Source organism: Mizuhopecten yessoensis, unplaced genomic scaffold (genome assembly GCF_002113885.1).
Source record: "Mizuhopecten yessoensis strain PY_sf001 unplaced genomic scaffold, ASM211388v2 scaffold8035, whole genome shotgun sequence".
Lineage (NCBI taxonomy): Eukaryota > Metazoa > Mollusca > Bivalvia > Pectinida > Pectinidae > Mizuhopecten > Mizuhopecten yessoensis.
Genome location: NW_018407346.1, coordinates 437,887 through 463,518, shown reverse-complemented (window position 1 = coordinate 463,518; position 25,632 = coordinate 437,887). Strand labels below are relative to the sequence as shown.

The following is a 25,632-nucleotide window of genomic DNA, read 5'->3' as shown; positions in this document are numbered from 1 at the left end:
CCCCATGGCAATAAGTATGCACAATGTAGTACTTAAATGTACGGTAGTGTTAGGTCGATGATAATAGAAAGTCGGTCGATTTGCAATTCACATGCACATAATGTATTTTTATACTCTCGTGTTTAGCATGCAAACAAGCTAATTACACACAGGATATGCTCTGCTCTGTTTTTTGCCCAATAATAACACAAATACATGTTTAGTCGAAATGAGCATTTATTTAATTAAAATCCCAGTAATGAAATTATGACCAATAGATAAATCTTGATGGTATCAAGGCAAATTACAAAAAAACTAAATTCCATAGCACATGCATATTATAAGTAGTGAAAATGAAGAAAAAACTATTCGTGAAGAACGTATTTTGTGATGTACAACATGTTTTATTTTGTCTTAATTATAGACATCATTCGTGTTAATCGTAGTTTGAAATAAAATCTTTTAGTGCATAATGATCTTTGTTTTTTCCATCGCTTTAATCGTTTTAATTTCCTCACAGTTGTTTTGAAACAAAAATAGTTTATGTCATCTAGTAGGGATATGACGGTTGTACTTAAGTGACTCGGTTTCCTTGATTGAGTATCCTTCTGGAATGAATACAGTGCTGTCTGTCCCGAGTGCTACATGTAGCATCCTTTTTTCTATCTTTTGCTGCATCGTTTCCCCGTGTGTTTTATTTGTTTATTAACTCATGTATTTCCATTATAAATTTTGTTTTTACACAAACAATAAATCAAGCTAATGTTAATACGTAGCAAATATATCAGGAATGCCGACTGTTTGGTCTTGTCGTCCCCAGTTTCTATATCTTGTAACATGTCGGACTGTTCCAGTGACTTCTTACAGAAGTGATACGTTACAACTACACAGTGTGTTTGGCCTACAAGATTACTGGTCGAGCGGATCCGATCCCTAAAACAAATAGACAAAACACCTCTTCCTCATTTCAAATGTTGTTGTATTAATTATTAATAACATTTTTTTATTTTTTTATGGTTACACTTAATATGATAGAAATCATTAGCGTTATTGCTTCAGAATAAATGAAGAACTATTTCATCTAAACTTTACAATGTTAGGCAAAGTTATGAAGAGTCAAACAACACAAATTTCATATCAGGTAGGCACACGGCTCGTAGAAGCAATAGAAATAACAAATTTAGAAGATAGTTAAAATTGCAAAGATGCGTTTACCTAAAGTGAAATGCGGATCAGCGTATTATATGTATATGTGTGTATATATTTCTCAGTATATTATTTAAGCATTGAACTGTTTTTGTATGGTATTTATGATCTATTTGAATGACACAACTTTGCAAGAAAACAACATAATGCGCGCTATGATTTATATTTAAAATGAAAAATGCTCGCCTTATCGACAGTCCACACAATTTCGTTCAATAGTTTGAACAGCGTATTGTCGCGTGCTGATTGGAAAACAAAGTAGTACTTTGAAATTTTAACAAACACTTCAATTTTATTCCACAACTCAGTATCAAATACAATTGCGTATGATATGTATATAGGGTGATTTAAGTTTATCAATAGAACTCTGAGCTGAAAGTTAGATTTGAAATTGTTTCGATTTTTCTCCGGAACAAATTTCCCGCATGGATAAATACAACGAACACCGTAAATCCGACGTTGCCCTCCACGAGGGGGTTATTTTTGGAAGTTAATTCGAACTTTTCTCTTCGATCCTTTTGTGAAGAATCCAGACGTGAATTTATTTGTTGATTGTATGGGAATCTGACTACAGTCTTTAGATTCTATAACAGCCTAGTTATTTGACATGTCGTCAGAAACTGAAGAAACAGTGGCTGCGAGACGCGTGAAACTGATGAAACAGTGGCTGCGAGACGCGTGAAACTGATAGCGTTTGAAGTAAATGATCTTGCGACGGAGCACAGGGGTTCATTACAATGTCTGAAATGTTTATGGTACTGTATCATATGTGTCAGTAGGTCTATAAATTATGTGTATTTCAGACATTTGTAACGAACCCCTGTTGATCAGTGCAGTGTAGCAGACGATATTTTTGATAAATTGCATGAGCGTTAAAATTGTTTCCATTGCCGGCATTGGTGATTTCAACCGATGTGCATTTTGTATGATATTGCAGACATTGGTCTTGTTTTTGTTGTAATAAAAGTATTTTTTATTTCATTTTTTATTTTGCACATAAATTTACAATGACATTGTCAAATCTCACAATGCCTGGCGATATTTCAACAGCCGTCATGTTTATTTACATTGGATATTGTAGTTCCGGTCAGTATTGAATTAATACGCTAAGAAGTATGTCTCGTGCTGCATGGTAATTAAAGTCCCATCAACGACACAGCTTTCAAACAGGCTGTATAGTGACAATGCCATGTAAATATATACATGTATAAACGGGGTTTTTTTTTGGGGGGGGGGAATAAAGTTTTTAAAAAATCCTGTTCACATATAATGTCATCAAAGGATGCAGAGAATAAACCGCAAATTATGCACAGGAGTTGTAGCTTTATACAGTCATACAGTGGGGAAGTTTTTTGCCAAGCCCTTCCCAATTCCTGTTGGACACCATTTATGAATTCTGGAAATTATATTTAATAAATGCTTATATAGTTGTGACATATTAATTCTGTTCCTATCGATACGGATGGTAACATGGACAATTACTAATTTAGAAAAGAAACAATAATCCTCATATCAGTTACGGTTTTACTTTTCTTTATCATGACAAAAGGAATAGCTTTTAAATCTCAACAATTAGAATGAGTAAAACTACCGCTTGAATAGTTGAGCTCGGGAAAACGTTTTAGTGGATATTTATAACTGGTTTGGTTTGGTTTAGTATTGCTTAACGTCCTATGACTTATGATACTTACAAAAACCACTCAACCGCAAACAGCAGAGAAATAGAACCGGCCGGTATGTTCATGGATGTCAGGACCATAACTATGGCTACGATACTAGCACTTGGTATGCTAGGTAACGCCATGCTGCAAATATCGGCTAAAATGCTAAAAGGAAAACATTTTAGAGAAAACATTTTTACTGTAATAATTGGAAAAAGTGAACTGATTTCTGCAAGTTAATTACGAAAAGTGTTAGCTTCGCTTTTGCCATTGTTTAGAAGCTATGAAATAGTCTTTTCTCTGTCCTAAACCATACATACTATTTGACGGTTCAAAACTGATGGCGGCATCTAGTCAACAGCTTCAATAATCCCACTAGAACTTAACCAGTAGCAGTCACAACTGCTAATTAAGTATATCATAATCTGAATTGTTAAATATTCATGGTACACAACAAGTATTTGCTGCAAAAACAACTGGTGTATCATATCAGAATGAGGTTTAAATGATTATATTACCAGTGTGTGTAGCCATCATTTTCTGAAACATATTTGCTGGTTTTTGTTTGCTTCTTTGTTCGTTTATTTGTTTTGTTGTTTAAGTTAAGGTGATATGAAAAAACACAATTGTAGGAATTTTAAGAAAAATCATATTGACCTAACATGATGCAAGAAGGTACAAAATATACACGTTGAACAGTTTTGATCGGATTGGATCGTTACAATAGTTCAATAAAATAATGATTGTACTATTTCTAAATGTATAAAAAAAACTAACATATTCCATTCTATTGATAAAGCTTATCACAGAAGGGCGTTTTTTATGATGATGATGGTGATGATGACTGTTTCAAGTTTCGACCTAACGAATACCAATTAATGTATAATATTCAGTAAAATCAACCTACCCTATAAGAATTATGTCACCAGCATTCAGATCCATTCCCACAACATTGCCAATAAATATGGAAGTGGCTGCAATAAACATGGCGCTCCCGTTTGCACTAAGTGCCACGGAAAATGGCGCGACGAATCGACTGACCCTTCTGTCGACGTTCTGATGATCTTCGCACGCGGACAATATCTCAGGAAAAGCCATTGCACTGTAATGTAACACTCCTTGTTTCACCTTAGTACAACAATTAATTGGATCTTTACAAGTAGTGGACCCAGCTTTGTATCAAAATTACTATACATGTTGAAGTTTAGGAAAATATAGAGAAATTATTTATGTCAATATAATGTACTATAATTAATTTTCTCTTTTTGTTCGTTGTTTCAATCCAGTTGGTCGAATTTTCGCTTCATAACTTTGTGAATTATAGAAACCAAACCTCGGAAACTAGTTGCCTTTTTTAAAAATAAATGCAAGCGATTAAGCGTCATTAATAAAAGAATTGTTAACCACCTTTGATCATATATCATTTTCAAATGATTTAATCATACCTACATTAAGTTCTAATTGAGTAAATATTTTCTCTTTTATAAATCAGCTTTTTTCACACCTCTTTCCATGCTTACTTGAAAAATACCGTTAATTGCTTAAGTAATCCTATCTATTGAACTGGTATTTCTAGTTGCCAGGTAAATTCCTAATAAGGTATTTTTTGCCATATATATGTCTTCCTATACAATGTTAGTCTTACAGATTTCCATGAAAATATCGCCATATTTGTATTAATCATATAATATGATCAATCCAACAAAAACTTACGAGCTTGTTGTTGCTAAGACAATCATCCAAGCTTTACCGATCTGTACAGCAAATCTATAAGGGTTTCGTCGGGTCAACACAAAACACAGTGTCGGCATTATAATTAACTGATGCAGTAATACCCCAACAACCATCAGACCAACCAAAATTCCCAAAGCCTGAAAATTCTGGGCAAGGTCCCTTACAGAAGCTGTAGTAAATGCGATTAAACTTAGGACACCCACGGGCGTGAACCTGTAACAAGGGAAAAAGAGAAATCACAATGCAAAGCGTCAATATTTAAAGATGTTCTATGACCAATCAGCAATTATATTCGCACTTAAGTATAAACAAATTAAATATTTCGTTGCATCTCTCGGATAGTTGGACGGAGTGACTGTACAATGTATTGTATTCCAAAACACTTTTGCCGAGTATGATGTTCCACCTCTACAGAGAAAACACATTTTCCTGCCTTGCTTATTTGCCCATAACATGTAAATAACATATTTGTATAAAAGTATACATGCTTTGTGCGGCGATCTTGTTTTCATGGTGGTTATTTTCTTTTGCAAATTACTTAAACCACAAAGAAGCAAAATGCGGATGAATCGTCTTATTATTATCATAAAATTATAATGCCAATTAGAAATGAAATTAAAAACATATTGATTGATATCTTTAGAAAATTGAAGTGAAATGGCATGTAGTTATTGGGTGTTTAATATTGTGAAACATTTTTACCATAAAAGCCACATCATAATTATCATTATGACGTCTGTCAGCGAATTAAAGAAGTCGAGTACTGGCTTTCCCTTCTCTTCTGCCTTGTTTATTGCTATGCCTAGCAGCAAACATGTCATAATAATACCTAAGGAATGGATAAAACGCATAATTGTAACTAAACCTTTTTTTCGTGAATAAATTGTGTGTCAGTGTAAAGAAATGTCACTTGGCATATTTATAATAACTAGGTAAGGAATGAGAAAATCTTATGTAATTGTACGTTTCCATTATAAAAATCTAATCTTGTAATGCATAACCCTTTTTATCACAAAACTGACCCATTTTACGATGTCATACGGCCATGTCATAAATATGGCATTACACACGTGTAATAAAATCTAAAGGTGCTGCGATTGATCAGAACCAAAGANGCAAAGCGTCAATATTTAAAGATGTTCTATGACCAATCAGCAATTATATTCGCACTTAAGTATAAACAAATTAAATATTTCGTTGCATCTCTCGGATAGTTGGACGGAGTGACTGTACAATGTATTGTATTCCAAAACACTTTTGCCGAGTATGATGTTCCACCTCTACAGAGAAAACACATTTTCCTGCCTTGCTTATTTGCCCATAACATGTAAATAACATATTTGTATAAAAGTATACATGCTTTGTGCGGCGATCTTGTTTTCATGGTGGTTATTTTCTTTTGCAAATTACTTAAACCACAAAGAAGCAAAATGCGGATGAATCGTCTTATTATTATCATAAAATTATAATGCCAATTAGAAATGAAATTAAAAACATATTGATTGATATCTTTAGAAAATTGAAGTGAAATGGCATGTAGTTATTGGGTGTTTAATATTGTGAAACATTTTTACCATAAAAGCCACATCATAATTATCATTATGACGTCTGTCAGCGAATTAAAGAAGTCGAGTACTGGCTTTCCCTTCTCTTCTGCCTTGTTTATTGCTATGCCTAGCAGCAAACATGTCATAATAATACCTAAGGAATGGATAAAACGCATAATTGTAACTAAACCTTTTTTTCGTGAATAAATTGTGTGTCAGTGTAAAGAAATGTCACTTGGCATATTTATAATAACTAGGTAAGGAATGAGAAAATCTTATGTAATTGTACGTTTCCATTATAAAAATCTAATCTTGTAATGCATAACCCTTTTTATCACAAAACTGACCCATTTTACGATGTCATACGGCCATGTCATAAATATGGCATTACACACGTGTAATAAAATCTAAAGGTGCTGCGATTGATCAGAACCAAAGAAACATATTCCAACGCTACTACCGGAACTACTTTTATTTACTTTACAACATGATACATTTACTGAGTACGTAGGTTTTGACATATAGAGTCAGTTGATAACACAAAATGTTATTATTTTGTTATAGAATCTTACATTCGTGGCCATGCTATATTGAATTAATTAACTCGTTCAATAACTTTACATGACATTCGCCTTAAGGCTCGTGTCATATACAATGATTGAACTCGTGTGACAAATTCAATATGACATGGACACATGCAAGATCCTCAGTTTCACGTAAGAGTAGGAGCAATAAGATTTTTTAAAGGTTTACCTTTTTATTTTGGTCAGATCATGAAGTGATAACTCCATTGAACTCTCAACATATATTTTCCAAGACGTGAATTGTTGAACATTTTGTAAGTAACTAGCTTGCATACCATCACTAATTTTAGGAATCTGCATTTCAATTTTCAACACAAAAGCGATCAAGAATGATTATTTTGAATTAAAGTAAGGTGCCTAACGAGTTGTTGGTATCAACGTATAGTTCTTGTATGTGATCTGATTATTGCCAACACTTTATTCCTATGTATACTGCCTCGAGGGGTTACTTTTGAATAGAAATCCTTTTGTTTATTAATATTTATTATATTCGTCTGTTCGTTATATATATACTTACACATGAAGTTGAATAATGAAGAACGTATATATCACAAGCTATACGTACCGAGTATATTGGTGCCCGATGTTTTCCCTATCGTCTTGTTAACTTTTCTGAAAGTCTCCTCGACAGTTCCGTTAGTTGTATTCCTTAAGTAGGTTTCATTAGTCACGTCGTTTCGAGTCATTGTTTGTTGGAACGCCATATCCACAATATTGTCAGGCATTATATTTCTGAAATTACAAAACATAAACTTCCGTTCAGTTCTTTAAAAATAGAAATCGCTGCTTGTGTTGTTGACTTTTCAAATTATCAATAAGTTCTGATAACATAACAAGTGTCTTCGATTAAGAAGAAGACGTTCATTCTTGCAGAACATCCGGTCCTATTCTCCTTTTCCTTTTTTCAAGGATCTGCTTATTCATCTAACTTTTATTTAATATTTTGACCTAGTTTTTTTATCGATTATCAGTTTGAAGATTTTTAATACATGAAAGTTTTCTAATAATAGGAATCTCAAATATATCTGTATCAAAACGAAGGCACTTTCGGAATAACCTTAATTTGTAAATTTGGTCAAATTTGAAATCATTGAAAAATTTGAAAAATAATAATGTAATGTTTGCCTTAGCAAATCTGCAAATATATCCGATGTTTCTATACCAGCTGAAGATATCGTCTCTGTTATTTCTGAGCTCACTCCATTTCCTTAAAGTAAACAAAAATAAAGCACGTTTCTGCAATTAATAAAATTACAAATAACAGAGAAACATAAAGCACAGTGATGAAAACAAATCAAACAGTGGATACTTTCAAGAAAGTAAAGCAAACGTTTGCTGGTGTGTAAAATGTAAAATATTTAATAGTTATATAAAGTTAATTTTGAGAAATTAATCATCATCTCTGCAGTTAACAGTCATATAAGCTCACTGTGTAGCAGAACAAATTACATTACCATACTTGAACAGTTTTAACTTTTTAATTATTTTCATGACGTATCAATACGACAACTATTTTCAAAACCACATTAAACAAAACAAAACAATAGCTAGAGGACACCGAAGTTTCAACAAAATCATAATTATCACTCAAACTCGATAAAACTAGAGAACATATGAAAAAACGAAGATGAGGCAAACTGATGATCATAATCAAAACATCAACTTTGATATCGCATCCAAAAAGTATAATTTTTCCATATAAGATCAAGATGGCGACCATAACACTTTCCCATATTCTTCAACAACCTTTATCTGTGTATGTTTATCCGTCAGCAATCGACATCTACCATGGTAGTCGTTGTAACTGGAGCAAGCTCTTAAATACCGTATCAACTAGGACAATTAAACACCCTAGGTAGAAAAGGGGATGGTACTATCAAGAAAGGGAAATTACTACAATAATAATGACGATATCAGCAATACTTACCTGGTTTCATGATGAGAACAAGGGCGATGGCGACAACACAAGAAAGGCTATTCGTGAAGACGATGAAGATAATGGAAACGAGACTAATCCGGCCATTCGATTTAGCGTCCATAGAGGCTGTAGCTAAAATATAACGGTAATTCGACGTATAACTATAGCTCAGTAAACCAGTACTGTGTTTTTGTTTCGCAATTCCTATAACCAAGAGTTTTATGCACCTCTCTTTCTGTTTCAATAGTGGTTAAGTATGAATTTGATTTCCTCCTTTTTGCCCCTCTCATCACCGATGAGTCTGAGATGGACGAAACAGCTGCTTTGTGCAGTGTTATTCTTTTTGGCGTACTGTAGCAATAGTCAAATTTGTTTTTGTGCAACCACGCGTGTGCACTGATTATATGGCGTTAATATGTAAAAAAAAAAAAAAAGGGGGGAATATTACTATTAATGCTTTTCATTGATGGGATATAGCTGAAAAATATTCTTTTTTAATTTGCATATGTTGTCAATTAATAACTTCAATTTAAGTTCAATTGGTTTATTATCATCTTGATATCGTATATCCATGGCCTTAGGCAAGCGCTGTTTTTGAATTCTAAAATGAATCATATTACTTGTCCTTGCAAATACAAGTGGGCTAAATTATTATAATTTGTTTCTCCTTGTGATAAATATTCATCATATATGTAAGTAATCATTGTAATGATTAAAATTACCTGTAATTAATCAACTTACCTGTTATAAATCAACTTACCTGTAATTACGCTGCTGACAATGAGAGGTATGACCATCAATTTTAACATCCTTATAAACAGTTCTCCGGGCAAACCTGTAATTTTAGAACAAACATTGGAAACAAAGGAATGTTCAATAATCAATTCTTGGTTTGGTAATACTTCAATGTAAGTCAATTTTCACGTTACTTCATTATATACCTTTTATTCTGTATCCTCTCTATCCTGATGTGACGACACTTTATATTTAAGGTTTGAAATGCATCTTTTTAACATTTATGAGGGTATGCAACACAGTTCCGTTCAAACATAGTCCATGATGCGCGTAAGCGCATCTTGGAGAATATGTTTGAAAGGAACTGTGTTGCATACCCTCATAAATGTTTNGTATGCAACACAGTTCCGTTCAAACATAGTCCATGATGCGCGTAAGGATATGGAGAATATGTTTGAAAGGAACTGTGTTGCATACCCTCATAAATGTTTGAAAAATGCATTTCAAACCTTATATTTACGTTCTATTACATTCACTATTATCATCTAAAATTAAGAAAAAAATCGTATTTCTTTACTTAGAAAAATAATGCACCGTTCTGAAAAACATCTTTAATAGAACAGCCTTTGCATATTTGAAATCATTTATTTTACCAACCAGCATGTTAAACAAGCACTGAGTATCTTTAAAATTGATAGTAAATCTTAATTTGACAAATATTCTTTGTGAATTATTTAAGTTACAAAAAGTCAGACAATTAATCCTGGTCCACGCAAGTAGCTGACCGATAGGTGTGCAGAGGCTTAGCTCACCAGGTCACGGGGCTGTATGAAATGTCGACGAGATGGGTTAAATAACTACCTCATTGAAATTGAAAGTACATCCATGAAATGTTGAGTTTCCTTAAAAACCAGATAACGATCTAAAAGACTGGACTATTGTGTCGACCGACTGCGACATTGGGACTAGCTCATTGTTGGAGCATTCCGCATGTGTCTCTGTCGCTGAGGGGACTTGCCGACGTGCCGGTATGAATTGACCTGCTTCTCCACTTGCAAAAGACGCTAGTGTAGTGGACAGCGATTTCTTCTGTTTAGTTGAAAACGATCTGTTATAAGATCTTATAGCAGAGTCGCTTCGGTGGCCCGACATGAACATGATGTGCCTTGATTCAAATCCACAATCATTCATCGCCTGTATTGCCGAGGCACGGAGACAGTGTGCTGTGTATCTCTTTTTTTTTCGGTTTCAGCACCATTACAAATGTCGGAAATGAAACCGCAGAAGGTACGAGGCGGTATCGGTTTATTTGTGAACCATATTTTAGACTTGGACGTCGCTTCTTTGCTGTAGTGGTTAAATAACGTCTATGCCATGGGATCAGTTTTTTCTATGAGGAGCCGTAACATCGCCACTGGACAATTTGGAGTGTTAGTGCTTTAAATTCGCTTCCCGTCTGGGGCCTCCATGTTTGACAAGCCCCTTGGAAGTTTTTGTTGCGTTACGTGCTAAATTGTGACAAACTCTCCGTTCTCATCACTTTGAGACTTCAAGGAATTTAACCCTAACTGTTGATGGAACTTTATCCCGCGACTGACGAAATGTATAACCAGGTAATACTAGACAGCTTGTCGGAGGATAATCGAGGATGTGTGTGATCCACGCAGGTAGGTGGCTATTGATGCTAAGTCATCGTTCTCAATGATTTCCTTATGCTTTGTAGGTCGAAGAACATGCGGGTTTTCAGAAGACAGTCGAGAGTACGGTTGGCTAATTGAAATGCTGTATCCCTCACAATATCAATAATACGCCCGATATCTTGTAAATGCCTGATGATTGCGGCGCGGACATTTTTCATGGAGATTTTTTGGTACTCCTCTGCCTGTACAAGGGGCATTTCTTCTGCTCTCTTTTTAACGTTTTTGGGCCTAGCATAACAGTAGTGTTTTGTCAATACAGTAGCCATGTTTGTTTCTGAGATCGATTTCATGTCGATGGTGTGTCCTGTCCGGTCACACGAAAATACGTCATAGGGGAATTTACGCCATAGATACACATACGAGTTTTTGCACGCCATAACAAAATGTAAGTGTTATAGTCACGAAATAATTCGATTTTTCCATTGGTATACTCATTTAACACATTTAGGTAAAGTATCATTTTTAAAAAAAGCTACCTGAAATAACTTTACACTAAAATACGCCATACGTGTTTCTTCACGCCATTGAAAAATATAAGAATTAGTTTCAGCAAATAACTGGTTTAATCCTGTGGTATATGCCTTATACAAAATGTGGTAAAGTTTCATTCTTACAAAATGTGTATTTTGTTAGAAAATCGACAAAAAATGTATCGCGATTCAGAAGTAAATTTCCAGGGAAGTTACTCTTACATTTGCAAAATACGCCATAGAAACAACTGGTACTATCTATTTATGAACACAGAATAAATTATAACCAACTCTGAAACAAAAATTAATTACAATTTAAAATGGTTTATAAATTTCATATACATTTTAAGTTCATTGCTATGGCCACTGAATAAGATTAGATCTAAGTTCGTGCTATGGCGTATTTTGCAAATGTAAGAGTTACTTCCCTTGAAATTGACTTCTGTCGATTTCCTAACGAAATAATCATATTTTAAGAATGAAACTTTACCACATCCTGTTTAATGCATATACCACAGGAATAAACCAGTTATTTGCTGAAAATAACTATTATATTTTGATATGGAGTGAAAAAACACGTATGGCGTATTTTAGTGTAAAGTGCTTTTAGATAGCTTCGTAATTAAGATCGATTTTCTAACAAAGTACTTTTTTTTTTAAATGATACTTTAACAAAACGTGTTAGATGAGTATATCAAAGGAAAAATTGAACCATTTCTTGGATATAACACTTTCATTTTGCTATGGCGTGCACACATTCCTATGCGTATCTATGGCGTAAATTCCCCTATGGCGTATTTTAGTGGGAATTTTTCCTGCAGTTTTTTTGGTACTCCTCTGCCTGTGCAAGGGGCATTTCTTCTGCTCTCTTCTTAACGTTTTTGGGCCTAGCATCACAGTAGAATTTTGTCAATACAGTAGGCAAGTCTGTTTCTGAGATCGAATTCATGTCGATGGGATGTCCTGTCACCTCACGATTCCAATCTACAAGAAATACAAACGAGATCTTATTTGGTAACTGTTTAAATTAATCCCAAATTAAGCCTGTGACTACTATTTATTACTAAAAAAATGAACTCGGCGACCACAGATTTTCCTTTGTGTATTGGTGAAATAGTCAGTTAATTGCTGTATTTGAAAATTGCAATTACTGTTTGTTTTACTGTTTGGTTTGTACTTTGTTCGTGGTTACACGGAGCGAGAAAGAACAACGAACGATTTTTTTGCTTTGCCTTTATAATTCGATTGACACAGGCACCTGTCATCATTCCTATTTATTAGAGCCTACCTTGGAAAAGCCGTAACCCCCATGCTGTGTTCCGTTTCGTTGACAAGGACTGGTTTGCAGATTCAAACACTTTTATATCCTCCTCTGTTGTTCTTCTAAATCAGCCGGAATGGTCAGCTCCTAATTCATCTGTTCGGTTATCAGTAATTCCACTTGATGCTAAACGCTCCCCAAGATCCATGGTTTCTAATAACAATGAGATTTCTTGTTGATAAATATATAGCGAGCGCAGCGATCGCTTTTTGTATCGTACGCGTGGTATATATTGTTCAAGCAAAAAGCTATATATAGTAACACAAAACGAAACTACAATACTATGCGATCTGTTTTCTTTACATCGTGCAGAACAGAATTTAAAATTTGTGACGCTCTGATTGGTTTTTAATAGATCAGAAGCTAAACATTGGCCGTTTTAAACATCTCTGTGGAAATACATGTATGTTTCAAATCGTATCTTATTTACGTGAACTTTGCAAACGTATTCGTTATGGTTTGAAGTGTTTCTTCCCTAAAACGGGTTTAAAAATTAAAGTTATCGACGTTTTGAAAATCGCGGGCTTCAAAATTTGCCACACTATAATTGGTTGAAAAAGACCGGACAGAAAACTTCATATCGAACGCGAGAGAATATCATCAACAAGAGAGTTTGGAGTGAACTTTACCTGTTTTTACCTCATTACAGACAAGTTTCATGTTTAACTCAAAGGTCTACCAATATGAATATGTGTTTGTCACTCTTTCAACGAGAAACAATCGGCTTTACGAAACCTAGGCCTGTGCATGTTTATCAACGACAATGCTGATGAGCCGCCAGCGATACATGTATGTATGCGCATGTGTGGGTTCAAAGTAAGTATGCGTAGCCTAGCTACTTTGTCAGTTCGAATTCGTGTCTGTGTCACAACGGAGACGTATATACTACTGGCTTTATTTGTCTCTGGTCACTCCCCCGTCCCCCTTCTACACCTGGTGCAATGTCTGAAATACACATATGCTATACTGATATGGGTCACAACACACAAACACAGGTGTAACGAACTCAATCTAGCTGCGATAACGTAGCTTTCTGACGAAGACAGATTCATTTTATATATAGCGTCGTCTGGGGCAAATGAGGCCGGGTATTAATATTAGTACTAGGTTCAATCACACCTGGGTTCGTTACAAATGTCTGAAATACACATATGCTATACTGATACGGGTCACGGCACACATAATGCTGTGACCCATATATCAGCATAACATATATATATATCAGACATTTGTAACGAATTGATCCCCAGTGGTTCAAGGTGGGAAGTCGAGGGGGATTCGAGATTCATTTATAAATGATAAGGCAGCAGGCAAATTGCTGTAAGTTTGTAACGTGTTTAGGAAAATACATTGCCATGCTTTTTAAATGCACAAAATGTATTTAAACGTGTTGAAAAAAGTTTCTTTTAACACGTTATTTCATCAGTTGTGTCTCTTCTATTTAATTAAAAATACCGAAACTTACAAAAAATGACAAACATCAAGCATTCCATTAAGTCCCCTTTACATGTACAATGTCTTTTACCATATACGTTATTATTTCTTATTTTTGTTCTACCCTTTAAATGTATCTGTATTTAATGAAGGCGTTAATTGCACTTATTTTTTGTAAACAAATGATGCATGGTAATAAATGATAAATGCATACAGTCTGTACTTGCCAACCTTTTGAAAAAAAATTATGGGGGAGAAGCCGTGTGCTCAAAATCAAATATTACAAAACATGAATAATTATAAATGATGTGTATATACCCCTAGGTAAAACAAAAAAAATAGAGTGTCAATAGTCTTTTTAGTTATTCTGTCTGATGAAATCATTGGGTATCATAATAGTTAAACAAGTTTACTGGCTGAAAATGGTCACTTCTAGAACGGCCTTTTTTTTTTAATTTGATTTTTATTTTCATTTTAATGTGCAATATACATTTTCATCAAATTAGCAATTATCATAATCATCATACATCAAGCATCATCCATCATAAACACTAGCCTCATTACCAACACATCTCACAGACATGCACCATCCTCATCATCATTCTCATCATCTTCATCATCACTTTTTTATATAAATCAACATCTCATCATATTTTGACAATGCATCATCATCATCATCATCATCATCATCGTCATCATCATCATCATCATCATCATCATCATCATCATCATCATCATCATCATCATCATCGTCAAAGCAATTATCATCAGCATCATCAAAGCATTATCATTGTATCGTTATCATCATACAGAGAAAATATCAAATCAACAATGGTCATTACCATAAATACTTGCATCATGTACATGTGATCATCATCCTCACTGGTTTTATCAAGAAAACAAGATCACCTTCCACATGTCACAAGACTCTCACATCCTGACATCATACACATAAAGTTGAGGAAGCATACGCAGTAACGAAAAAAAAATAAAAAAATCTATTGTATACCTGCAGTGATAAATAGGATCAGATTTACATGAATGTATATTGCACTGTATTGGCTGGACAGACAAATAGAATGTAGAAAGAATTAAAGACGTTTAAAGAAAAGAAAAGAAAACGAGAAAAAGAAATAGAAACAAAGTGGAAGAACAGGTTGGGAGGTAGCTATCTATAGACAAGACATACTATTTTCAGCTTTGCCAAGGGCTGGGAGAAGCCTACTTGATATATGAATAACAATAACACTGGTAATAATAATAATAATTTACTAGTAAAAAACAGCAAGAGTACTCTATATTATAAATCAATTAACTTTTTCCATTTACGCCATTCTATATCAATTTTTTCCTTCATAGAGTCGCCCTTTATAGTTGCAATATATTTTTGAACTCTATAATTGTCTTGAATTATGTTAATTAATGAATTTATATGTAAAGAATTGTGTAAACATCTCATTCTGTATATGTACTGCTTGATAATAATGATAATTCTATTATCAACCCTGTTGACAGGAGGATGATTAAAAGATAGCAATCAAAAGAGAAAATATTTTTTATTTATTGAAAAAGGAATAAGTAATGCCTGTAATAGCATTTCAAAACTTTGTAGTAAATTCTGTACTTCATTCCATTCCCACAAAATGTGAGTGATAGTTTCTCTTTCAGAATTACATAAAATACAAAAAGGGGAGGTAACCAGGCCAATTTTACAAAGGAAAGAATTTGTTGTCAGGATGTGATGAACCACTCGGAACTGAAGCTTTGTATTTTTTGTAGCTTAGAAAGGAATTTTGAAAATGTTGGCCCACCTCTAGAACGGACTTAGATCGCAATCTAATTCCGTGGTCTGACTATGAGTCGAAAGTTGTTAAGGGGACGGAACTCACGAGATCTGGAAAAAATAAGCTACATGTTGATATGATTCGTCATTTCACCAAGTAATTAGACTGGACCTAGGTCCATGACTTTGACTAATTTTCATATACATTTTTCACTTTTCGAAACTTGTGAAATAATCAGTTCTTAAATATGAAAATGAAAAATTGATAAACTGATTACATGTAACGTTTTAGTCAATTTTCAACCGCATGTATAATCCATTCAGATATGTGGTCACAACCACTAGCTATATACCATTGATATACCAGGTCACAACCTCTACCTATAGATCATTGATATATCTGCTCACAAACTCTAATTATACTATAAACCACTGAGATACCTGGTCACAATCACTAATTATAGTTCACTGAGTTACATGTACCTAGTCACGAACAGTAACAGACGCAATACCTATGGACCTGAGATACCTTGACACAAAAACTTACTATAGACCACTGAGATACCTGTTTACAAACACTCATCATAGACCATTGAGATACCTGGTCACAAACACTTATATTAGACTACTGACGCAACACTTATTCAGAGATCAAGTCTAGACAAGATAAATATATATTTTTAAATATCATGTTTAAGAGGGGTTTACATATTTGAGTTGTTGGTTTTTAAACAACTTCAAGGACGAGCATTGCTGAAATCATTAATATTTTCTTGATCAAATCTAAGTAATTGCATAACTGACGCACCCTTAAAAGCTTTTAACTTTGTGATTTAGGTTTTGTGCATCCAATTAAGTGTGTTATAGTCGTATGAATACAAAAAATTGTAACTTAGAATTTTATTCAGATTTTTCAAACACATACGCATGACAAATAATGAGATACAAGTCTGTAAATTATGACAGGAAAAGATGGGTAATTGTACCGAACATTCATCTTACAGATTACATACTACTCTATTCACTACACGTCATACATATAAACCTATTACACAGCCTTTGCCTGACTGACATTCATCATTAAACCATCGCCCATTTTGCCTGTACCCATTCGTACATACAAAATACTTATGGTCATGCGATGTGCTTTTATGAGAGAGAGAGAGAGAGAGAGAGAGAGAGAGAGAGAAAGAGAGAGAGAGAGAGAGAGAGAGAGAGAGAGAAAGAGAGAGAGAGAGAGAGAGAGAGAGAGAGAGAAAGAGAGAGAGAGAGAGAGAGAGAGAGATGGCACTATTTCCTATCTAAAATTCAATTTATTAGCAAGATTGAAGCAGTAATATTAACAGCTGATTAATTTTGAAAGAAATCGGCAAGCAATGAACGACATTGAAGAGAAGAGAGCTAGACTATAAAATTACAACTCGATAAATGTTCCACATTTTTTCCAATCTTTTTCAAATTCTTTCCTGGCAGTGGCAGGTTCCCCATTGCTGTTAGCAATAAAGTTGTGGAAGTCGTAAAATTGTTTTAATGCATTAATAAGTCCATTGATGTTGAGGGAGTTGTGAAAGCATCGCATTTTGTACTGTTTTATAACAAGTAGGATTTCATCATCAACTTTGCAGTTATTGAAATTTTGACAAAAACATCCCAAAATATAGGATTGTTTATTGTAATTAAATGGGATGAAAAGAGCATCTAGTAGAACTCTTAGACTATCTAGAAATTTTTGGACTTCTTGACATTCCCACAGGCTATGTATAATAGTTTCATTTTCAGAGTTGCATAGAGTACAGAGAGGAGAAATAACTAGATGTGTTTTAAAGATAAAAGAGTTTGTGGTTAAAATATGGTGATTAACTCTGTACTGAAACCATTGATGTTTGGTGTTTTTTGTAACACTGAAGGGAAACTTGTATATTTGAGCCCATGTTGAATCATTCAATTAAAAGACTTTGTTCCATTTCTTTTTAACTGTTGGTACAGTATTATTTTCTATAAAAATATAATAGAAATCTTTCGAGCCTTTTCTGTTTTTCAGGAATAATTCAATGTTTATTGGTAAAAGAGGATACGGAGGTTTTAGGTCAGGGATTTCATTTGAAGATATAAACTTTCTCACTGCTGACAAAATGCTATGATACTGGAGGAAATTTGTTTTTACCCGATATGTGCGAATAATTTCCTGGAAACTATGAAAGCTTCCAGTATTCTGATCTGTTATCAAGTCATTTATAGTTATAATATTTTTGTCATAATAATTCTTAAAAAATACTGATTTCTGACCAACAGGTATATTTCTGCTAAACCATAATGGTGTTTTTAATATAGATTAGACATTTTGGCAAAACAATCATTGCCACAGTTGGCTAGTAAATCCATGTTAACGTAACTTTTTGAAATAACTTGCCATTTAGCTGTGGTCTGAAAAAGCCTTCTGATCCAAGATAATTTTAATGAATCTATAAATGCTTTTAAATTAATCATTTTAAAGCCACCGTTAAGGTATTCTTGGATGATAACTTCTCTTTTTACTTTGTCTGTTTTGCTGTTCCACAAAAATTCAAAAATAATAGAATTAAGTTTTGAAAGAAAAAAATCATCAGGATTTGGCAGTGCTATAAATAGATGGTTGAATTGTGAAACGAAAAGTGATCTAATAATATGAATTCTACCAATTGGTGTTAAATTTCTTCTTGTCAAGGTTTTTATCAATGACTTCAATTTTATCAATTTTTTGTCAAAATTAATTTTTGGTATCTCGTGCAAGTCAACATGAAACTCAATCCCTAAAAGTGTGAATTTGTGTCTGCCCCATTGCATGTTAAGTTCTGGGAGGAAGGTGTCATCACTAACTTCTGTACTACCAATCCAGACTACCTGTGTTTTGGATACATTAATTTTTAGACCGGATATTCATTAACAGATTATTTAAGAGATCTTTCAGAGCCATCTAAAGCTAAAGAGGTATCATCTGCATATTGTGAGAGCAGAATAGGACAAATATTAACTTGAATACCTTTTATGTTCTTATTATTTCGCAATCGAAGAGCACTGTTTCTGCACAGAAAATAAAAATATAAGGGGATATCGGGTCGCCCTGACGACAGCCCCTTTCTACATTGAAAAATGATGACAGGTTTCCCCCCTGAATGATTGCAGCACTGACCTTTTTATGAAATACCTTTATCCAATTTCGTATACTTATTCCAAAACCAAAACATTGTAAAACTTTTTCAATGAAACCCTACGAAACCGAGTCAAAAGCCTTTTCAAAATCTATCATCAATAGCATGCCAGGGATATCATTTTCTTCACTAAATAGCATTCAGTCATAAACTAATCGTGTGTTTTCCCCAATGTAACGCCCCGCGAGAAACCCTGTATGATCCTTATCTATAATGTTGTCTAAGACTGTTTTTATTCTATGTGTAATTGTTCCAGAAGCTATTTTATATATAACAGTGAGTAGTGTTATTGGTCTCCAGTTTTTTATGAAGTGCCTAGGTTTATCTCCCTTCGGTATGCACGTTACAATTCCGCGGCGTTGAGAAATAGACAGTTCACCCTTTTCATAGCCTGAATTATTGGATTACCACAAAATTGCCCAAATATTTCCAAAAACATTAAAAAAAAACACTTAGCTGTAAAACCATCTATGCCAGGACTTTTGTTATTTTCCATGTTTTTTAAAGTTTGACCTGCTTCTTCCAGTGTTATAGGACCCTCTAATGTTTCTGCATCTTGTCTACTTAGTTTACAAACATTATAGTCTTTAAGTAATTCATACAAATGTACATCTTCTATTTCATTGTCATTACTATAGAGCTTTTCATAAAAATTGCGAACTTCATTTAAGATTTCTTCTTGTTTTGTAATTACATTACCGTCATCTTATTGCAGTTTAGGAATTATTTTAGGGGTAAAATTTCTATTTTCTAAATTGAAAAAATAGTGTGTTGGCTTTTCACCTTCTTCGACCCATTTAGCTCTTGATCTTATTATGCTACCTTCGATTTAATGTTCACTGATTATTTCTAATTCTTTCTTTTTAAAGTCTAATTGTACTATATTGATATCATCCTGATCCTCAAGATTTTGAATCGCTATTCTTAGATTATTTTCATTCAAGTGTAGTTGTTTCTTGGCGTGGGCTGAGTAAGAGAATTGTATGAATAACATATCTTTTGATGTCGATTACTTTTTTAGATTAATGTTAGAGACATAGTTTGAAGACGCTTCACGATCAGTAGATTTCTTTACACACGTGTGCCACGCCACGGGTAGTAAAAATTCAATTGATCATAACTCGGTCAATTTTTCAAATATCTAGCTGAAGTTTGGTACAAATAGGTGTATCATAGTCATATGAAATAACACACAGGGGCTCGGTTTCGGAATACGTTCGGTTAGTAATAAACCTATACACACCAGTAAATAACAGCAACATTTTTTTTATCCAGTGTTTATACACATTCTAAAACCTTATAAAAATTGAGGGTACCGATGGCTTTTTTATACCCTCATTTTTTATAAGGTTTTAGAATGTGTATAAACACCGGATTCGATAAAAAGTGCTGCTGTACTTTACTGGTGTGTAAAGGTTTATTACTAACCGAAAGTATCCTGAAACCAAGCCCATCTAGAATAACATTTTCTGATGTCGCTTACTTTATAGGTTAATTTTAAAGGTAGTATCTGAAGACGCTTCACGAACTCTAGAGTTCTACTCACACACGTGTGCCACGCCGACGATCATAAAAATTCCATTCATCAGAACTAGCTGAAATCTGGAATATATAACAATATTTTTTTTATAAATAACATGTCCTCTTATGTCGCTTACTTAAGTAGGTATTTTTAAAGATATTGTGTGGCGGCGATGCTTTCTTAACTGTCCAGTCTACTGCACACACGTGCCAAGCCGCCGATCGTAAAATTCAATTCATCAGAACTCGGTCAATTTTTCAAATATAAAATTGAAATTTGGTATAGAGGTGAATTATAGTCATATCAACAAAAAAACTTCTGATGTCACTTACTTTATTCGGTATTTTTAAAGATTTTGTCTGGCGACGCTTATTGTCATTTGAAGACGCTTGTTGTCGGTTGAAGACGCTTTCAATTGTTATCATTCTGTCAAGAATGTGGTCAGGATCCCATGACCATAACAGTGCATGTGATCTTTACCAGACTATTAAAATGGTCTTCATGGATAAAAAGTAGGTGATAAAATGTTCCCTAAGGTCAAAAGGAAACATTTAAGGTATGTCATGATCAGGTTATCCGAAGCATATGTAAATCTTGTTGTTAGCCTTACTGTAGTTTATATGGGGAAATAACCCTTTTAAGTACAAATTCAAAATTGGTTGGAATGACTATTATGTGACTGAATTTTTATGGTATGAAAATTAAGAACCTGGCCCTTCCCTAGTGCCTGTCGGGAGGGGCCAAAGAGGGCAAATTGGCTGAAATTTCAACAATCGTCTTCTTCAGATCCAGATATGCTAGAATCAAACACTCTTCATGGATGGAAAGGTCCCAAGTCGCTCTATCTGAAATTGTTATTTCATTACCCCCATGTTGTTCATTCTTCCACTCTTTCAGAATTTATTTTGAAAATTGTCAGCAATATATACCGTATGTCAGACAATTATGTACCTGCCAAAATGATGTATTAATAATATATGTTGGTCACTCCCAACATAATATCTCTCACGGAATTCAAAAAGCCTTTTTTTGGATTACATTAACTAACATCACTACAACAAATAACATAATTGCATTACAACTCAGGTCCATATATCTCTTGTATAACTCGGTGAGATCATTGTTGTATATTTATCATTTCTGTGTTGTTATTGCAATGGTAATGTTTATATATATCTATTGCAGCATCTGGCTTCTGAATATACTGGTACAGTGGTATCATGCTTTAGGTTCAAAATATGTTCACGATATAATGCTTTTTTACATTACAATGTAAATGATTAAATTGTTTTATCAATTGGTTATTCCAAAGGAATTGATATTGCAGCCATTGCTTCTCCAATATTGGAATATTGAGAAACTGAATGCTGGTTCAGAGTTACAAAATGGGAACCATACTTATATATATTTACTTTTCCGTAGGGGTCAAAGTTCGAATGCGTAATTCTGTGAAACAAACTTCAAAACACTTTTTCTCAATAACCGAAAGTACCAAGGTCATGATATTTGATAAATATTTTGCAGAAACAATGGACTATCAAGTTTGATAATATGAATGACCTTGACCCATGTTCATGGTGACTGGGGTCAATTATGTTAAAATCTTCAAAAGACTCCTTCTCAATAACGAAAATGCCCAGGGTATTGATATTCGATCTGTAGCATGCTAGGATGATGGGCTACAAGGTCATAAATTTTCATCAAAGATCAACTTCCGGTATCTAATAGAGGTCAAATTCGAACATGCAATTTTGTGAAACAGATTTTAAAGAAACCAGAACTATTTGCGAGTTACTTTCCTTCCACCAGTAATAAAAGTCCTGGTAGAAAATCGTTCACCTACAAAAATATAACCCAAAGCAAAAATTAAACACCTTTTTTGTTCTGCCTTTTTGGAGTACTGCTAAAATTTCTTAACTTGATTTATCTTTTAATCAAGTTTCAACATTTCAAAATTTGAATGTCACTACTTCAATGGTGTGATATAGGTGAAAAGCCCGTCAAATTGTTCGCCAACAATTTATAGTTAGGATTGCGTCAGTTAACTAAGGTTACTTTATATTGTTCTCCATATCAGGTTTGAGGGTGAGCTTATTCATCAAAAGCATATGTAACAATTCAGTAATGGGTTTTAAATCAGAGAGCGCTAAATTAAAACGTTTTTAGATTTTTTTGTCATTTTATCGTCATTGATATTTGCCTTCCCCTAGAATATTGTTCCCTAACCTAATTTTCTGGTCTGTTCCACCCGACCGGCCATTTTTGACAAAACGAATAATGATATAAGGTCATTTGGTTACTCCAATCAGAAATTTCCTTTCAAACTAACTTTTCAGGAGGAAAGATGACCCTTCAAGTGGAGACCTTGTAAACTAAGTAAGTTAGGAAAATCGTTATTTCAAATCACTTTTATATATAACTTATATTGTACCACTTTGAAATATATCACCAAACTTGCTTGCACTGAATTCATTTGCTTTCATTTTTCATACAATGTAATTATATTTGTTTAATTTTTATAATTATGCAAGTTAGAGTCATAAATAAACGGACGGATAAAGCACTCCCAGTTGTATCAGAAAAGATAAGTTAAATATTTTGCATTCACTGATATGCACTTTTAGCAATATATATAACATGTGGAATTGTATGCAATATGATAACAACCATTAGTCTATTAACATCCGACATCTTGTACAGTGTAGCTGTGATTCGTGCTTGAATACTTAACGAAAACCACCTACCTATCCAGGTCAGAACTTCGGGAGATGGTTTTGCCTCCCGGATACCAAATCCTAAAGCGAACCCGAGGACGATCCCTGCAGTAGTCAGCGTGATCATCAGGTTTTCCTTTATCCATCGTCTGATAGGTGAGATTTTCCTGTTTGTCTTCATGTTGTTAACTGTAAGTTCTACTTAATCCCAATAGAGCAGCTGTAACACGAAACGTGAAAGTAATGTGTATAGCTCGCTTGAGGACCACTGAGCGTCACTATGCACTGATAATCTTATTCATGTTCCTCCTTGAAAGTCATGTCATATGTTTCTTGACTGAATCAACAGCGTCGCATTTTTATCGGTCGGATGGACACACTCAATTACTTTTACATATAGTAAGAGTGAACGTGACAACGATATCATAATGAAACGACTTAACGGTTTTTACTCGACTATTTACTATTTATTTCTATATCTTATTAAAGCAGTTCTTGACAAATATCAGAGTAAATCAAAATAAAACGACTTACCGATTTTACTCGACTATTAAGGCAATTATTTGTTCAGACTCTCTATCTGTCCTACAGAGTTTACAGTTACGAGATCCTAAAAACACACTCGTACAAAACCTTGCTCTTCGAATATCTCGTATCTTAAAAAAGTCTAAAATAACTTTACTATGGATTCCGAGCCATCTCGGAATTAAAGGCAACTAATTTGCTGACAGGGAAGCAAAAAAAGCATTGAATCGCGAACAAACAAATATTAAACTACCATACACAGATTTTAAACCTACTATTCGTACAGCCATTCAAAATGAATGGCAGCAACGCTGGTCTCTCGAGACCACCAACATTTTTTTAAGATACAACCGAAACTTAAAACATCTATTCCCAGTCGGATAGATTGTACAGAGGCTCCGTACTGGGCACACATATCCTACTCATTCGTACCTTTTAAAATGAGAAGATCTACCTTCATGCCACGCATGTGACACTCCATTTACAGTGGAACATTTTTTTAAATAGAATGTTCCGATTGTTAACACATTCGTGATAACTACTTTCGAGTCCCGGATATGAAAACTCTTTTCAGTTCCATGGACTCGAAGGCATTATTTAACTATTTGAAAGACATCGGTCTATTTTATAGACTCTGATGTCTTTAACCCACCTTACCCTTTTTGACGTTATATATATATAACATATTCCATATCATCTATTCGTTATCTCTTTTATCATTTTAACCCCCTTTTTATTTTTAATTATCTACACATACAATGCGAATGCTTTTAAAATGAACCATTTTATCTGATTTTATCTTCGCTACTCACATGTTTGTTGAAAAAATAAGATAAATAAATAAATCACCATGGCTCTAAATGACCCCAGCCGTCGATGGGCCGTTCAACATAAACAAACAAACAAACAAACTATTTAGTATTTGTTACTATATCTTATTAAAGCAGTTCGTAACAAATATAAGAGTAAATCAAAATTTAAATAAAGTATGTAAAACACTGTGTACACTCATTTTCCATAGTGAAATATTATTTTCACCTTGGTTTTTTAAATGTATAGGGCGTTAAACCTTTGAAATGTGTTATCGCTGTTATTATGAATATACATAAGACCATGTTAAATTCCTTCAAATATACAATTTAAAATAGTATACTGTCATAATTTCATTTTAAGCTACAGTTTCATTGGAATGATGTGAATGTAATGGTTGCATGTAAGGTCTTATGTACCATTGGGAAACACTTACACCTGTTGTTACCCACTGCATGATAGTAAGAGGCGGCTTATAAAGGAGCCCCTTGAGAATTGGATATTTGCGTTGGTGCCATCAACCTGGGGACACAAAATTGACCAAAATAAATCTCCTGCACCCAATTCAATATTTTGGATCTTTATATTTCTCTAGTTCCAACTGCCTTTTTGTTATTTCTAAGTGCCTTTCTTGACCATATATCCCTTTCTGCTTTGATGTTGAACATTGGAGCCTAGGTGAGGAAGGCAGCGGGTTATGTCCCTTTATACGGACATGTCAAAGTCGTTAAAAATGGTACTTGCTACTCCAAGCTTAACATTCAGCAACTGGGGAAGTGACAACATCTGGTTTTCCCGTTG

The 25,632-nt window shown here is 34.0% G+C and overlaps 1 protein-coding gene across 1 annotated transcript; it reads right to left on the bottom strand.

The window, feature by feature from the left end:
* Positions 1-220: 220 nt before the first annotated feature.
* Positions 221-24,326, bottom strand: LOC110454705 (excitatory amino acid transporter-like). Its single transcript, XM_021504357.1, has 11 exons — positions 24,297-24,326; positions 23,527-23,716; positions 9,390-9,464; positions 8,639-8,761; positions 7,837-7,918; positions 7,277-7,443; positions 6,155-6,281; positions 4,560-4,793; positions 3,754-3,948; positions 2,877-3,011; positions 221-912 (listed from the first exon to the last, which is right to left on the bottom strand). The coding sequence occupies exons 2-11, from the start codon at positions 23,675-23,677 to the stop codon at positions 690-692; spliced, it is 1,512 nt and encodes a 503-aa protein (XP_021360032.1). The 5' UTR covers positions 23,678-23,716; positions 24,297-24,326; the 3' UTR covers positions 221-689.
* Positions 24,327-25,632: the final 1,306 nt, after the last annotated feature.